The 17,779-nt window shown below is 37.6% G+C and overlaps 2 protein-coding genes across 4 annotated transcripts in view; one reads left to right on the top strand and one right to left on the bottom strand.

The window, feature by feature from the left end:
• Positions 1 to 17,779, top strand: part of RASGRP1 (RAS guanyl releasing protein 1) — a 977,163-nt gene that overhangs the window by 448,152 nt on the left and 511,232 nt on the right. The gene's annotated exons all lie outside the window — the stretch shown is intronic.
• LOC110261468 (uncharacterized) overlaps positions 1 to 17,779 on the bottom strand; it is a 321,036-nt gene that overhangs the window by 69,941 nt on the left and 233,316 nt on the right. For 2 of the 3 annotated variants that reach the window (XR_014814452.1, XM_084974887.1), the window contains exon 3: positions 5,260 to 5,407. The exons of the other annotated variant lie outside the window; for it this stretch is intronic. Coding sequence is in view for 1 of the 2 variants with exons in the window: in XM_084974887.1 (XP_084831013.1) it covers positions 5,260 to 5,407 (148 nt within the window). In the remaining variant the exon portion in view is untranslated. The remainder of the gene's footprint in view (positions 1 to 5,259; positions 5,408 to 17,779) is intronic. 3 annotated transcript variants of the gene reach the window in all.

Raw genomic sequence — 17,779 nt, forward strand, 5'->3', positions numbered from 1 at the left:
CTTCATATCGAAGTCCTTGGATGTCTCCTTTAGCGTCAACTGGATTGATTTGCAGCTGCTACTTATTCAAAAATAAAGGATGAAGATGACTTACTAAGTTGGCTAATGAGCCAGACTAAATTCTTTTAGATCCCAGTAGTTGCAGTAGGAATAAGAACGATTGACTTAATTCTCACATAGATAATCTGCATGTTGTCTTAAAAAAATTGAAGACCCAGTTGTTTCCAGGCAGAAAATGAATGAAAATTGAAATGAAGCAAATTTTCTTTTTGCTTTTTCCTCAGCCTGTATGTTCCTTGTTGAAAACTTTGTCTATCAATTATTCCTTGGCCCATTCATGCAAATCCTTACAAAGTATATTGGCTGGGGAGTTAACCTATTTCAGTCCTACCAGTGTCTCTTAGTAATTTCACATGTAGTCATTTGAGTTCATCTAAAACATAAATTGTGTGACAACTACTTTCTTCTTTGTTCATGTTTTAAATCCTCAGATTCTTGGCTAAAGGACACTGTGTGAGGTAAACGAAGTATTATTAAATCATATGGTTTCTGGAGAGGAGGCCAAGATAATTTATTTCTTCCTTCCTTCCTTCCATCCCTCCTTCCTTCCTTACTTTCCCTCTTTCGCTTTTTAGGGCCACACCCTATGGAAGTCTAGAAGTTGAATCAGAGCTGCAGCTATCGGCCTACACCACAGCCACAGCAACATGAGATCTGAACTGCATCTGTGACCTACACCACAGCTCATGGCAATGCCAGATCCTTAACCCCCTGAGCAAGGCCAGGAGTCAAACCCTCACTCTCATGGATACTAGTTGAATTCATAACCCACTGAGCCACAACGGGAACCCTCTGTTTCTTATTTTTAATAATGCCTATCTTTCAGGGACATGTGATAGGCCATTCAACAGAGTCCTTTGCCCAGTTTTCTTTCAAAACGCAGCTTTTTTATAAGAGAAGCAACAGCAAATAGCTAGATGTTTTGGTCGGTTTTGTCCAAAGAAATTGAAATTTTGCTCCATTTGAGGCTTAATGTAGAAAGTAAAGTTTGAAACTTGGATGCTCAAACCTGTAGTATTGCTATTTTCAGGCCTGAGTAAAACTGCAAGAGGAAATCCCTGAGTCCTTTTTCCAGCTGATGCTAATTGGCTTTCATTTCCCGTGGTGCATGGAGGAAGCAATTTAACATGTTAGGGAGTAACTTGAATGTTCCATACATCTCCCTGTTTCATTTGAAACTGTGATCTAGGATTCCGACTCACTTGAACCTTGTCCAGGCTACTAGGAAGACAGTTTTCTTTTCTTATGTTATTATTTTTCAAACATCTTCTATAACCAGAGGTATTCCAGGGACAGCAATTCCACTCATGGACTGAGCCACTATCTTTGGCCTATTCAGGCTGGTACTTCAGTAGATTAAGTCACAACCACCAGGGTCTGGGCAAAGAAACTAACCACCAGCTAGCTGTCTAAATCCATCACAACAACTTTGATAATAGCTGCTTTCTTTTTTTTTTTTCCCCCTTTTTAGGGCCAAACCTGTGACATATGAAAGTTCCCTGGCTAGGGGTTGAATCAGAGCTACAGCTGCCGACCTACACCACAGCCATAGCACTGGGGGATCTGAGCCACATCTGTGATCTCCATCACAGCTCACAGCAATGCTGGATCCTTTAACCGACTGAGAAAAGCCAGGAATCAAATCTGCATCCTCATGGGTACTAGTCAGCCTTGTCATTGCTGAGCCACAATGGGAACTTCCATAGCTGCTTCATTTAAACTCAAAATGTTTTTTAAAATCTACTGACACACATAGGCTACTGTGTGTATTATGTATTTGTGAAAACTTTTAATATATCTATTTTATTTTTCATTATTGCCAAAATATTTATGGACTATATTTTGAGCACTGTCCTTTATCTCATGGAATGTATTGTCTAATGAGACTTTAGATGAAACTATCCATAATGAGAAAGGAACATAAATGCTTCTGTAGGGAGCTTTTTATATACCCAGGGAGGAGGTATATAAAAGAGATGGGGGACTCAGAGAAGTCTTTTGGGAGACATTCAGAGTCTTCCAGTGAGCCACATAAATATGGGAAGGAAAAAGGTGCATTTCAAAAGATAGACCAAAATGTACAGAGCCATGGGCATATTTGAAGGTAGAGTAGGTATTCAGAAAACAGCAGGTTGTTCCGTGTGGCTCAAGTCAGGTTAGGAGCCTGGGGAAATAATGGGACATGAAAAGAATCAAGCCATTCTAAGGAGCTTGTACCCTTTCGCAAATGAAAATTCTTGAAGGATTCTAGGCAGATGAGTGATAGTTGGATGTTAGAGATACTGTGAGAAATGCAGTATTATGGGATGGTTTGGAGAGAAGTGAGATCAACAGTCAGAAAATTACTCAAGCAGATAAGACTCAAGTTGATAAAGAACTAATCTAGGAAAAGATTCAATTTGAGGAAACAAAGTGATAAAAGGTTGCTAAGATATTGGCTGTTGGGAGTAAGGGGTCATGCATCTTCTTGGGTGGCTCAAGGTTTCTGGCTTTTATAATTGGAATTAATATGGTACATGAAATAAATATGGAATAAAGAATAAAGAGTAGAAGAAATGAAAGAGATGCATAAAGTATTGGAAAGGGGTTTTAAAAATGAGTTCAATTTTGAACATGTGTTTTTTGACCTTTGTTTTTGGTATCTGGTAGGTCATTAAAAGTAAATCTCAAGGGAGAATTCTGACTAGAGCCTTATGGTTGGGAGTTATTAGCAGAGAAGTAGAGTTAAAAACCATGAAATTGGGTAAGATTGTCCAGAGAATGCAAACTGAGAAAATGGCCAAGGACAAAAATCTGGGGAATGCCGTAATGTCAGCTATGCACAGAGGAAAAGGATGACAGAAGAGAAGGAAGTGCGGTTGGAGGTAGGTAGAAAGCTGGATGAGAGCAATGTCCAAAACTCCAAGGAAGGGCGTTAGATGATTGTGTTAGTTTCCTAGGATTGCCGTTAGCAAAGTACAACAAACTCAAAGTGATAGAAACTTATTCTTTCAGAATTCTGAAGGGTAGAAGTCTGATGTCAAGGTGTGGTCAGTGCTGTGCTCTAGGCTCTTTGGAAAAATCCTTCCTTGCCTCTTCCCAGCTACCAGTGGCTCTGGGCAATCTTTCATGTTTCTTGTAGCTGCATCTCTGCCTCTGGCTTCACGTGACCTTCTTCTCTTTGTGTGTCTCTGTGTTTTCTCCTCTTCTAACAAGTACTGTAGTCATTGGATTTGGAGCCCCCCTAATCCAATAGGACCTCATCTTCATGCTTAATTAACTACACCTGCAATGAATCTGTTTCCAAATAAGGTCACATTTTGAAATTCCAGATTGATGTGAATTCAACCCGCTACAAAGATCAATGACCAGATCTTATGACCTTCACACATCTGTAAGATCCTTTGCCCTCATCAGAAACCATGGATTTTTTTTTTCCTGGGAATTTCTCAGATCTATCAAGGAGATTATGAATTTATAGAAAAAAAAAATGAGAAGGGGAGAGGGAGAGAAATAGACTCTAAAAGGAGAGAGGAAATGGAGTTGATGCTTATTCTTTACCAGTTTTCTTCTCTAGGGCACATTTAAATGTTCCCTCTTTCTGTGAAGCAGGAGCTGTGCACGTAAGATTGTCCTAATGTGCAGTAAGACTCCCCACAATAGGAAGGCAGGCCTAGGAATGTAAATCAGATTTAGGTCCTTACAGAGCAGCAAAACAAAAAGAGTCAAGTGTTGTGTGGTTGTTGGTTCAGGGCCCTGGTGATCATATTCCTATGTAATTTCTCCAGGGCATAGTTTCCAGATTGTCCTTTTAAGCTTTGTGGTTTGCCTTCCAGTTATTATAGCTGTATGTCTCTCATAAATTAAGTCAAAATACAATAAATAAGTTATTTCCCAGCAGTACTGAAGTAAGGTTAAATGCATCACTGGTTTTAATCAAACTTGTCTATGAACTAGTACCTCATAAAAGACAATTCTCACAGTACATAGGTAAGTGTGAATAACTAATCTGAAATTTAAAAATGAAGACTTTATTCTCCAGATAAGTATTAGGATTTGGATAGTAACACATATTGGAAAAAAAAAAAGATAAAGGCACTGAACAGTTATATTTTAGTAGAAAGAGAAAATGGACAATTTTTTCTGCCACTTTAGGAAACATTAAGACTGAGAGAATTATCCTTCACCAGATATTTACCACTACCAGATAAAAGTCTAATAGCAAGTCAAATCAGTAGGTTTAGTCCTAAATAATTATTGGAATCAAGCCATCCTTTTTTTTTTTTTTTTTTTTTTTTTGTATCTGCTCTTCAATATGTATTAAGAGCAATGGTGACTGAGATATGTGACCAGACATGAATTTCATGGCTATTGCTGTGTCTGTACTGGACCTCGAAGGTAGTTTTGAATTGACAATATTACTACAAAATCTTCCATGATGTTAAACCAAAGAGTGTTCTTCTAAGAATCATCCTTTTTGTCCTTTATCCTCACCATCCCATCCATTCCTAAAAAAAATTTTTGCACTGATGTTGTTTAGTATAAATAGAGTGGAAAAGCCCATCACGGACCAAAGATAAAGGAATTTTGCTATTGAATTTCCAGAGGAACTCATTACATGTCAGTTTCAAAGTCAATATTACCACATGATTTTTAACTGTAGAATCTGGTATAAGGACAAAATTATGTCGCATTTTTAACCACACTATCTAAAGAGTCAAAGTTTGTCAAAGATGCTCTCCCTTCCTTACCCTCCCCTCCCCCCGCCCAGCTATTAGTAACAACACTTTCTGTAATAAGCACATACATAGGCACAGAATCCTCAGTGTAGGAGCCACAGAAAATCTATCAGAGCTGGCATGTTAGATAAAGTGTATTTGCCATTTCTAATATAGGAGCTTATGATCTGGATTGACCCACCTGTCCATGGAAGGGATAAATATGGTGTTTGTATAATATACTTCCCCAGTGGTCAGAAGAGCACTGGGAAAGACATCAGGAACCAAGCCTTCATCTCACTTACTGGCCTTAAGAGTAAAGGCGTGTAGTGCTTTAGAATGACACAATCACATATTCTTATCCATTATCACTCTACCAAGATTTGGCTTGTCCCAGAGCCACTGGCTGAGAACATGCAGAGAACAAAGAGATCAGTTACTCAGGGAAACTAAGTTTAGGTAAATCTGAAAGAAAAGAAAGAAGTCCAAAGTTAGACCCTACCTGAGCTGGACAGACATGGTCATGGGACTGTCCAGTGTGGTTGCATGTGTAGGGTGAAGGCTGGAGACAACCGGTATCCAAGAGCAGAAGGTGGAATATTCTGCCTGCTGCCCAAATAAATGTTCAGTCAAACCTTCCATTGCACTTTCTGTTGATGACAAGGAAGGCTGTATTAAAATGGGATATTTGCCTAAATATATGGGTGACATGTTAGCATAACCTGAAACAGACCCTGAACCTCATTTATCCGTATAGGGCAAAATGACAGTCTGAGAGCAGCTTGCAATATTTAAAAATTTATATCAGCTACAAATTGCCATCTGACAAAGTCCAGGAAACACACATACATAGAGGTGGGGATCAGGGAGAAATTACTGTGACTCTGGCTTAAATTGGCCCTAGCCCTTGAAGATAAATGATTTAGCTACTAATGATAACTAGGCTGATGTTTGTTAAGATCCATTTCATGTTATAGAATTGTGTCCTTAGAGAGTTATTTATATTTAATGAACAAAGGAGTTAGTTTTAAATATTAATCATAGAATATCATGATCATGGCAGTTCCCGCTTATAATTCAGAAACCCCCAGAGATTTTAAAAAGGATTGCAGGAGATTTGTATTTTTAATAATGACATGTTTTGTCCATGTTTAAATCAGTAAGTAGAATAATTATTGTACCTTTTTTTTTTTTTTTTTTGGCCAAGCCCACATCATATGGAAATTCTTGGGCCAGGGATCAAACCCTCATCACAGTAGTAACCGTAGCCACAACAGTGACAACACCAATCTTTAACCCACTGAGCCACGAGGAAATACAATTTTTTTTTAATACAGTGCTTAGGGGGCATTGAGGGTATATTGTATTTGGGCAGTGGTCAAAAGTGATCAAGAAGGAGCGTTCATGACTTGGTCACAGCTCAAATTGTCACTTTCCTCAGCACACTAGCCCTTGATAGTTTTGAACACTGTAATTCTTAGTCATAAGGCACTGCTTAAAGACACAGAGCATGGAATTCTGATGCTCAAATGCAGTTGATCTGCTGTATAAATAGAAAGAATAATAATTCTGAAAATCTGCCTAATTTTGTAGTTTCATTCCTCTAATCAAATATTCCCACATAAAACACAGGGGATTTCAAAATCAAGTGCCAAATAGAAAAAACTTTATTTTTAAAAAGATTTCTTAATTGTTGACAATAAAGATTATTCATTCTTAAAATCTATTAGCTACCAAGAATTACCTACAAATGCCATCCTGATACTTCTCTTGTCTTATGATTTGAAAGAAGAATTATATGTACATAGGTACGCATCCACATGCACAGACACAGCAACTGATTTTGAAAATTTAAAATTCAAATAATTCAAATATAAAACATGTTTGAACAGGAAACATGAAGGCATTTTTTCCTAACTTTGATACTTTAATACATTGTTAGTTTTTAGCTTATTTTTTTTTCAGAGACAAAAAGACTTTCATACTCAGAGCAATATCAATTAAATTATCAGAATATCAGCATTTTTTCCATGTCAGTTCCATATACCTACAGGGTGATATACAGAGGGCCAGGTGACACCTTTGAATGTAGTGGGTTATATTATGTGAAAGGATTTCTGAACTTAAGGAACTCAATTTTTGTTTTTATATTAGGCCATAAGTGTGTCTGCCCATTTGCTGTGAAGGCAGGTGTTGTCTTTGTTATCCTGGGCAGTAAGCCTACCCTTTGCTCCTAAGGAAGACACTCTCTCTGTATCCAAGCCTGTTTACTGTACACACATCCTTGAAAAGACAGTCTGGGAAAAGACAGTCACTATCTTTGCTTGAGAGATAAGCAGAGAACACAAAAGAAAAGGCCTTTGGTGAATCACCTCTCACCAAGGCTGGGCAGTGTACATCACTATGTTTTAGATTTTTGTATTCAGCATTATTATACAAGTAGCTAAAAAATATGCCATGGCGTTGTGGGTTTTCACTAGAACTCCTAACTCTGAGGTGAGGCAATCCATGTCAGAGGACAGTATGTGTGCTTTGAAAGAAAAAAAAAAAAAAATGTGGTGTTATCACTGAAAAAGAACAACAAGAAAAAAAAAGGGTGTCTCCTTGCTTATGTTCCCCAGTAGCAGATCCTTATCCTCTGAACCCCAGCATGAAGCTCCTGACTAAGGAAATAGACCTTTTTCACAGGAAGACTAGGGTTTTGTTTTAGTGCCTGAGGGTAGTGGCCTGCCAAGAACTGTCTTTCCAACTGTCCTGTGGGTCACAGGGCCAGGCAATAGAGGGGAGTCCCCTGTGAGGATTGTATACGCCTGCTCGCTTTAGCTGGCTTCAGCAGTGTAACCTGAGAGTGCCTTGTCTGTGCACTTCTACAGCCTTTATCTGGGAGTGGGAAAATGAGGAGACCTCTCACATCCTCCAGCTCCAGCCAGGGAGCTGGGGTTGCTACAGGTGCTAGAGTTCTCCAGCCTCAGCATTGCAGCTGCAGCAGGACAGTGCCAGAATTGCTGGTGCCTGGGTCCACCTTCACCCTCCTGTGCTGGTAGGTTAAGCAGGGAGCACAACAATGGCGTCTGCCAGGGCCTTTGTCTCCAGGGAGTGTTTCCCCTGTTCCCCCCCCCACCCCCGCAGCTGATCCCCTTAGAGTTTCAATGGACTCTCCTCTGCTTGTCAATTTGTCAATGGGGCAACTGAGATGGCACATGAGCCCTTTAAGAGGGGAGTGTCCATTTCCTATAGCACTTTGGAACCCTTGGACATCCGCCCCATTGGTTTTCTAAGCCAGATATTTGGGGGCTTCATCTCTTTGGTATACATCCCAGGGACCAAGGAGCCTGATGTGGAGCATTAACCCCTCATTCCCCTGGGAGAAGCCCCTGTCTGTTGAGATCCCGCCTTATTGGGTGCTGCTGTGCCAGACGGGGTTTTTGACAAGAGTGTTCTACTTCTCCTACCCATCTTGATGTGCTCCTTTGACTTTGTTATAAAACAGGTGTTCAGATAGTTCTAAAGTTCTTTTCACAGGGAGTTGATCCATGGTGGCTGTATATTTGTTGTGTATGTGGGAAGAGGTAGGTTCAGGCTCCTCCTGTGCCACCATATTGAACCCCCCCCATCTTAATCGATATTTGGCCTAAATTCAAATACTTTATTATATATTATTTTTGTAAACATGTACTATCAAATCATATTTTATCTTACATAAGTGAAAAGAATAGGTCTCACTTGTTTAAATGAAAATGAATCTTTATATATTATGTCTTACCAAGCAGTTATTAAAATGAGCTTTGTAATGTAATAATTCATGGTCTACTGATAAAACAAAATGTGCTTATTTAAAATCATGTCACCATATACCACACAAAAATAACAACATGAATTTTTAGTTCTTTAGATTATTATGTTATTAAATAGTACTGAGAGGAATTTTCAAATCAAAGGAGGTTTGAAAACATCATCACAGATTAAGTTTGGAAAGGAAAAAATGAAAACATTTAATTAAGTAATAATAATTGCCCCAGATGATAATATCATTTATTTATTCATACTTCTTCAAGGAACATTTACTGATCTTTTCTTTTTTTTAATTTATTTTTTTAATTTTTTTTATTTTCCCACTGTACAGCAAGGGGGTCAGGTTATCCTTACATGTATACATTACAATTACAGTTTTCCCCCATGTTAGGTTTTTTTTTTTTTTTTTTTTGTCTTTTTTGCTATTTCTTGGGCCGCTCCTGTGGCACATGGAGGTTCCCAGGCTAAGGGGTCTAATTGGAGCTGTATCCGCTGGCCTACGCCAGAGCCACAGCAACGCGGGATCCGAGCCGCATCTGATACTGATCTTTTCTATTAGAGGATGCCAAATTGTCTGAACAATAGTAATGAAAATGTGAACATCCATTCAATATTTATGAGCCATCTATTAGGCTCTGCTATGTCCTGGAATTATAATATTGAACAAAGTAGGCAAGATTCTCGCCTCCATCAATGTTACAGTTCAGTAAAAGAGACTGAAGAGACCAATGAAGGAAGCTGAGTCACAATAATGTAAATGTAGTTTTTAGATTTTGGGCATTAGGACTCCCCTTAGACATGTTATGGAAGGTTTAACCATACTTACAAATAACCTGTCAATATTGCTGACTTTTGCAATATAAATATAAAACTGAAGTTGTGAGTTGGAAACAGGATGAGAGGTGAAAAGAAATGAGGAGGGCTAATATCCTCCTCCTACAAAACTGTAGTTTAAAAATATCTGTAACAGCCCTATTCAATACAGTGACCAAGCCACATGTGACTAATAAAATTAAATACAGTTTAAAATTCTATCATCCCTCAGTTTCACCAGCTATATTTCATATGCTCAGTATTTATCCATGAGTAGTGGCTATGATGTTGAACAGATGGATACAAACATTTCTATCATCATAGAAAGTTCTATTGGACAGTTCTGGCCTATGGTGAGCAGATAAAGAGGTAATGATTTAAGAATGTTGTTTGAAGTAGCAGAGACAGACAACAGTGGAACCTAAGACATGTGAAGCAGCTAGAATGAAATACAGGAAAGTACCTACATCTTCACCAATTGAGTCAAGAATGTCAATAGTAAAGTGAAAGTTGCTTAGTTGATAAATTGTATTTTGACAAAGCACTATATATAGAATCATTGAAATAACAAACACTAAAAATAGAAATCATTCCTGCACTGAGGAAGGGGAGAAGTGGGGCTGGAGAATATTGGGTTTAATAGTCTATCTATTGATATTGTTTCATTTTTAATCATTTGCATATATCACCTTATTATTAACACTGTTATTAAAAACACTCTAGTTTCTTTTGAGGAAATAAATTAACAGGGATAAGAGTTTAAGTAGGCAGATTACTTAGTGGAGATTTCATAATAGTTCAGGGGACAGGTAATGGTTTTTATTTACAATTAATGGAAAATCAAATGATCAGAGTCTGAAAAGAGAAGGAGGGAGGACAGCAACGAAAAGGAAGAAAGAATTAGAACAACATTTATGGACTGAAGTTCCTTGAAGAAGCCAAAAGTTGATACATACATTAAATTCAGGGTGTTTCCCCACTTGTGTACAGAATTTTTGATGCTTATCTCACAATGACTCAAGGCAAACACATTTAGTTCAGTTCAGGGCATGAAACTCACCTAGGGAGTAGAAAGATGTTCAGAGAAGGTCCTCATCTGACTCCTTACCTACCCGACACAGACACTGTCCAAGCTATTAGAGTGGAACATCAGATACAGACCAGAGCGTCTGAAACCTCATTAAAGAGTTCTTATAAAGAATATGGAGCAAAGTTAAGCCAGTCCCTCTATACACATAAGGAATAAACAGTGACCTTCCCAGGCAGTGTTTCAGTTCCTTCAAAGACAGGCCATTAATCAGAGCAATAAATAAGTATTATGTTATGATGTTTATAATGTTAATGCTCCAATTGGCAGGCTCCTGGCATGCACCTATGAGTAGAACTCTATGTCCTAGAGAAAATATTAAATATACAAGTTATCAGATTAGTTTTATTATCACCTACAAACTTACTGCTCTACATATTCTATATTTTTCCTTGTTTCCCTTTGCCTTTAAAAAAATTTTTCCCCTAAATATTATTCACACAAGTTAGTTTGCAGCCTTTAACAAAGATAATTGAATTAAAAAAAATAAATCAGGGAGTTCCCATTGTGGCGCAGTGGAAACAAATCCGACTAGGAACCATGAGGTTGCGGGTTCGATCTTGCTCAGTGGGTTAAAGATCCGGCATTGCCATGAGCTGTGGTGTAGGTCACAGACGCAGCTCGGATCTGGCATCGCTGTGGCTTTGGCATAGGCCAGAAGCTGTAACTCTGATTAGACTGCTAGCCTGAGAACCTCCTTATGCCATGGGTGCGACTCTAAAAAGACAAAAGACGAATAAAATAAAATAAATAAATAATAAATAAATTAAGTGCTATAATTTTCCCATAAAAACCAAATGCTGTGAACCTCTGGCCAAATTTTCTGCAGTGAATTTAGAGCATAACATTTCCCCTTCCCTCCAAACACATAGCAATAATATATAAAATGGGAAACCAAAACAATATAGACTCAGAAACAAGAAAGTCATCTCTGGGGACCAGGAACAGAGCTGAAATACAAAGCCATGAGTGAGACTTCTGAAGCTACAGACAAGCTGGATTTTGAGTAGGGAAACAAGAAGTGATAGGAGGCACTCAGCTTCTCCAGGGTTCAGAGCACTAAAGTTGTTCCATGCTGAAGTATTAAAGCTAAGCTGCTGAAACCACCCAGCCCTCAGAAAGGAAGATGGGAAAAATATTCAACCAACTTGGGTCTACAGATTTTAGCAGACTGTAGGCCATCATTGCTGGAAGATATGGACAGAGTCCAAAAGTACAGAAACTGAAATACATACCCACTGTATAGTGACTGGATCTGAATATCCTCATAATCCACACCATGGAGATTCCCTCACAATGCCTCCCACATGCCATTATGGCAAGCCTATGGGATGAGCAGAAGCAATGGTGGAATCTCTAAATTGGGATAGTGATAGCCTTATTAATAACTTATTCTCTGTATCCAATCTGGAGTTTAACCAGGAGATAGAGAGTAAAAAGACATATACACAAATTAACTTTCAAAATTACACTAACAGCAAAATTCTAAAATATTAGGAAACCCAATTTTTTAATAGCCAACAAAATTAACCATTAGAACCATATTAATTCATTTTGGTTGAAATTAATTTTATGTCAAAGTTTGATTAAGACTTTAAAATGAAGATATAGAATACTCTGGGTATTAGATGAAAGAGGTATTCCCTTTTAAATTGATCAAAAGTTCATGAATCAAAAAAAGATGAATTAAACAAGGTGAGTATAAGAAGAACTAATTAGAAATCTTGTGATAAAAAAGTACAGCCATTGATTTGAAAGCACTCAAATTACTTTTGGCTAAACTCCAGACTATACATAAAATAAGTTAGTACTGAGGACATCACTAAGAATGAAGACGAGGGAAAAAAGATGAAAAATAGGAATGACCAGTAAGGAAGCAAAGACAAATGTAAGCAAAAGGTAGGTGAAGCAGCTCAAGCATACGTATAATAGACTTTCTTAAAGAAAATGATAAAATTAATGGACAGGAAGTAATATCCGAAAAGGTAAAAGCTGAAGTTTTTTCCCCCAGAATTACAGAGAAATATGAATCTTCAGATTGAAATACTCTTAAGTACTATGCTTGATAAAAATAAATCCTCATCAAGGTGCATTATTGTTAAACTGCAGAATTACAAGGGTAGAGAAGAACCTTTAAATGTTACTAGAGAGGAAAAGGCATATTACTCATTAAGGGGTAACCTTCATACATAAAACAGATTTTTTTTTTTTAACAGCAATGATAGATGACAAAATACAAGAGGATAATACCTTCAAAATGCAAAAGGAAAATACCTGGCAACCTAAAATTGTATATTCTAATGAACTGTCCTTTAAGAATAGAGGCAAAATAATGACACTAAAATAAAAACATTTTCATTTGTACAAAGTTAAGTGTTCATCATCCATAGCCCTAACTAGAAGTACTACTAAAGAGTAAAACAAGAAGAAAAGTGAAGCTAGAGAAACTACATGAGCCCCAAAACAATAGGGTAGAAATTTATAAAATACGTAATTTTAATCAACAATAGACTGTTGTTTTTGTTTTTATGACTTGTTTTGTTTTTAAGAAACATGGTTTCAAGATATTAAAATTTTGGCTACTAGACACTTTGTTAAGACTTCTGACAAAATTCTCTACCAGACAGCAGCTCTTCTAGAAAGATTAAGGGTATGGTCTCACAGAAACCTAATATGCACAAGCCCTCTGTAATATAGTCTAGAGCTAGAGAGACAAGTCTCTCGAAAAAAGGACCAAGGGTATGTCTTTTAGCACGTGAAATTGACCAGAATAAATCATATAGAAAACCACAAGACTTTATGAGAGTTGCTTTGTCATCATCCTTGATTTAAAAGGACTGAGACTAATTGAGATGTGAAAAAATACCCATGGACCCCAAATTTTTAAAGGTAGGAAGCAGGCTCATAAAGTTGTTCAGTCGCCAAGACTGATATTCTCCAATGCCCTGTGCTGCAGTGATCAAAGAAGATAGTCAGGGGAAAAGACACAAGAGAGGGCACAGCCAAGCACTATAGGGTGAAAAAAGGGCATAGGGAGCCATTTCTAGGATTTTAAGCCTAATTAACATATATTCCATACCCTTAAGGAAAAGGAACTTGGCAACATTTGCCTATGGGATTCAAAATTGCTATGGGCCAGTGACTGCTATGTGTCTTCCCTTCTATTTTTTTCTTTAAATGGGAGGGTTTGTTGCTGTTATCCTGTTCCTGTTTCATCATTGTATGTTGGGTATGCCGGAGGCAGATGACTTCTCTTTTTAGTTCCAGAGTTACACCCAGTAGTGAAATAGATAATAAGGTCCTGGATTTAGAGCCTGATGCCTTGATTGGATGAGTCTTTGGAGGTGTAACAAAGAAGGGTTGAGTGATTCAGTGTGTGGGAGAAATGTAATAATTGTAACCAAGAGGGGACCCTGTGGTAGATTTCATTATTATTGCCAATTTTTCACCCCTCCCTGAATCCAAACCCATTGTCATGGGACTTGGCAGTTTTTCCTCCTAGAGTCAGAATAGCCTTCTGGTCCCAGAATAATGTATCATGTGTGTCAGGCAAACTTGACCTGAATTTACAGTCTGGAACCAAACCCAGCTGAGCCCAGCCAAACTATAATCAACCCAGTGATGCATGATATGTAAATAATTGCTTTTTGCTATAATCCACTGATATGGGGATTTTACAAAAGATCTATTACTGTGGCAATACTTGACTAAAATATCCTCTTGTCGCACAGAAAAATAAATTTTAGACACTTTAAGGGTCTAAATATGAAATGAAAAAATTTTAAATATCTAAGCAAAAATGAAGGATATATTTTAAGAATTTTCTTAAAGAATGAAGCAAAAGCACAAAGCCTAAAAAGTATTGATTAATTTTTCTACATTTAATTGTAAAACTCTGTTTAATGAAACATATCAAATATTAAAATAAATTAGAAGGTCCAGACCTGGAGAAGATATTTGAAATGCTTATTGCTTGTGCTCATCAAAATATTATTGTCCAGAATATAGATATAGATATAGATATAGATAGATATAGATATGGATAGTACAACCAACATGGTACAGAATACACAAAGAATAGAAAAATAGACAAAGCATATGAATATTCACAGAATAATAAACCCAGTCATCACAGATAAAAATGTTAAATCTCACTGGTAATCGAGGAAATATAAAGTGGCAATGAAGTATCATTTCATATTTATTAAATTACCAAAATTAAGCAAAAATTAGACAATACTAAATCTTGGTGAGGATATGGTTTCTCGTGTAATTTTGCTGGGACTCTAAATGGATACAACTACTTTGGAGAATATTTGGTATTGCCTAGTGAAAACCAAATCCAATATAATTCCCCGTCTGGTGTTGAACAACACTGGTACCAAATACACTTTTCTCTTCCTGTATTAGACAAGTCTGACAGGCATGCTTTTCTGTCTCTTTGTTAAGTAATACTTAGCTCCTTGCTCCAAAAAATATTTTCTCCTGGAACATAAGACTGTGAAGCTAGCTACAAAACTAATGTATGTATCAAGACTAATACCTTGCTCACCAAGGCTTGCTTCAAGTGTACCTACCAGGGAGTTCCTATTGTGGTTCAGTGGGTTAAGAACCTGACTGGTATCCATGAGGATGCAGGTTCAATCCCTGGCCTGGCTCGATGGGTTCAGGATCTGGCACTGAATCAGGCATAGGTTGCAGATATGGCTTGGATACTGCATTGCTGGGGCTGTGGGATAAGCTGGCAGCTGCACACCAATTGGATCCCTAGCCTGGGAACTTCCATATGCCACGCGTGTGGCCCTAAAAAGAAAAGGAAAAAAAAAAAAAAAAAGAGTACCTACTAATTCAAAGCTACTATGTCACAAACTCTGCCCAATCCAAACTAGCTCCCTGCCATACAAGACAGACCTTAAAATCGCCTAGCCAAGGTCCTAAAACCGTGCATGCAAATACCATCTTCCAATTTCTCTGTTTTGGGACACTAGTAACATTCTGCCATTATAGTGTTTCTTCCATACTGCAGTAAGCCAAAGAACTTAGCTTTTTGGCTTGATCAAGAGTGATTTTGTTTTTGTTTTTTTTCTTTTTGGGTATTCTGAGGAAGCTGATACTAATAAAATTGAAGTTTCATAGGCTATATGACTCAGGAACTCCATATTCAAGTATAAAACCTAAGGCAATATGATACAAAAATATTACTTTAGACTAATTAGTGAGATAGGAAATCAGTTTGGTGAACCACAACCCACATTCGCTTTTTTCAGAATAAGAATAAATGAACCAGTTATATACATCAGTATAAACAAACCTCAAAAACCTATTAAGTGAAAAGCAAAGTATACAATGATAAACATACATATCTATAAATAAAACTATACTAAATATTTCCTGGGAATACCATAATCTGGACAATATGATGCCAAAGTATAAAAATTGGGACAATCAATACAAAATTCAGGACAGTGGGTTTTCTTTGCCAAGAGTGGGAGTGAAAGAATGAGGAAGCAAGGCATTGAGGGAGAGTGGTAAGAGGGAGTGAGAAAGGGAAGAATGGATAAGATATCAAGGAGGGCAATACAGGTGACCTTGAGTGTCTTCGTACCTTGACCTCTTTAAAATAATCTGAGACAAATATGGCAAAATGTTAAAACCTAATAAAGTTTGGAGTGGATGATAGCAAAAAAAAAAGAAAAAAGAAAAAAAATAGTAGCTCACTTAGAGTTTGCTATGGTCTAGACACTGTTCCAAGCATTTTGCTTTTTATTTGCAAAGCTCTTTGTTAAATTTTTCCCTATGATTTTCAGTGTATTTGAACTACTTCACAGTCCGAAAAATAAAAGCAAAATATTAACATATTTTTATTATTTATTTATTTATTTATTTATTTATTTTTTGTCTTTCTGCCATTTCTTGGGTCGCTCCCGCGGCATATGAAGGTTCCCAGGCTAGGGGTCAAATCGGAGCTGTAGCCGCTGGCCTACACCAGAGCCACAGCAACGCGGGATGTGAGCCGCGTCTGCAACCTACACCACAGCTCATGGCAATGCTGGATCATCAACCCACTGAGCAAGGGCAGTGACTGAACCCGCAACCTCATGGTTCCTAGTCAGATTCGTTAACCACTGCGCCATGACGGGAACTCCCTATTTTTAATAAATCTTAAGCATTAGGTATTTGGATGTTCATTAAACTATGCTCTGTAATTTGCTATATAATTAAAATCTTTTATTAAGTTTGTTTTAAAGAAAATCAATTATTATGACAGGACCAATAGCTAATCCTTAAAAAGAGACACGAAAATATAGGGAAATGTATTAAAAGATTTACAGTGGCCTATGCACAAGTCGCTAAGGATTGTTCATTTTCTCACCAGTGTTCCATTAACATGTCCTCAGTCACTTTGTAAAGAATCTGACTGGTTATCTCTAGAGTCTAGATTGTAGCCCTCCTCAGAGGAAATGCAGGAAGTTGCATCAGAGCCACACTTGCCCAGCTGTGGGCCATTCAGGTTCCATTTCTTCCCTCTTCTCCCCCAGATAATTGAAAGACACATCCAGAATTGGGGACCGAGAAGGGCCTAACATTCCCACGCCTACTTAGAGAAAAGGGCTGGATCTAAAGAAAACAGACCTCACTAATACCACCCTGGGTGGGCTGTGGGAAAGAAAAGAATGCTTCAGAGTAAAGCTTCATTTGAACAGACCTTTTTGTGGTCTTTATGTCTGGAATGTCTTCACCAATCTAAGGCTTAGATCTCAACTGGTTTTCATAGGAGATGGAAACACTCAACATCAAAATCATGCATAATCTTCAGATGAGTTATAACTTGACAACCAGCTCTATGAGGGGGTTGTGTAGCTTCCCTCTGAGTGGCTGTTTGTGTTGGCATTGGCGGCATCTTGGCTCCACTAAAGATGATCCTCCAGTTGGACCATTGTTTCCTCAGAACTGGCTGGTCGTTTGATGAAACTGGCTGAACTAGCCTCTTGTTTTGATATCGTGTAAATAGAGTCCAGTTCTCTTCCCAGCCAAGAAGTTGGCTAAAAGCCCAGCTTCAGATACAAAGCTGGGGATGTGGATCCAACTCTTTAAGACTAAGCAACATCATGTCCCTCTCAGTCTTTTACTTGAATAAGGATTTCCTTTTTTTTTTTTGAAAGAATGAAAATTGTAAATAGGTTTTTAAAAATGTTTTGAAATCCTTACTTGAAAGTACAATGTAGGGCTCAATGCAACATAAATCTGAAGTGTTTAAATGATAATAATATATAGTTATGCCAATATTAATATGAATAGCCTTTATTGACTGATTTCTATGTGCCAAGTA

This window comes from Sus scrofa, chromosome 1 (genome assembly GCF_054392235.1).
Source record: "Sus scrofa isolate SSC_HxYL_T2T_F1_AM1 chromosome 1, Sscrofa_HxYL_maternal_Yorkshire_Landrace_v2.0, whole genome shotgun sequence".
Taxonomy (NCBI): Eukaryota; Metazoa; Chordata; class Mammalia; order Artiodactyla; family Suidae; genus Sus; species Sus scrofa.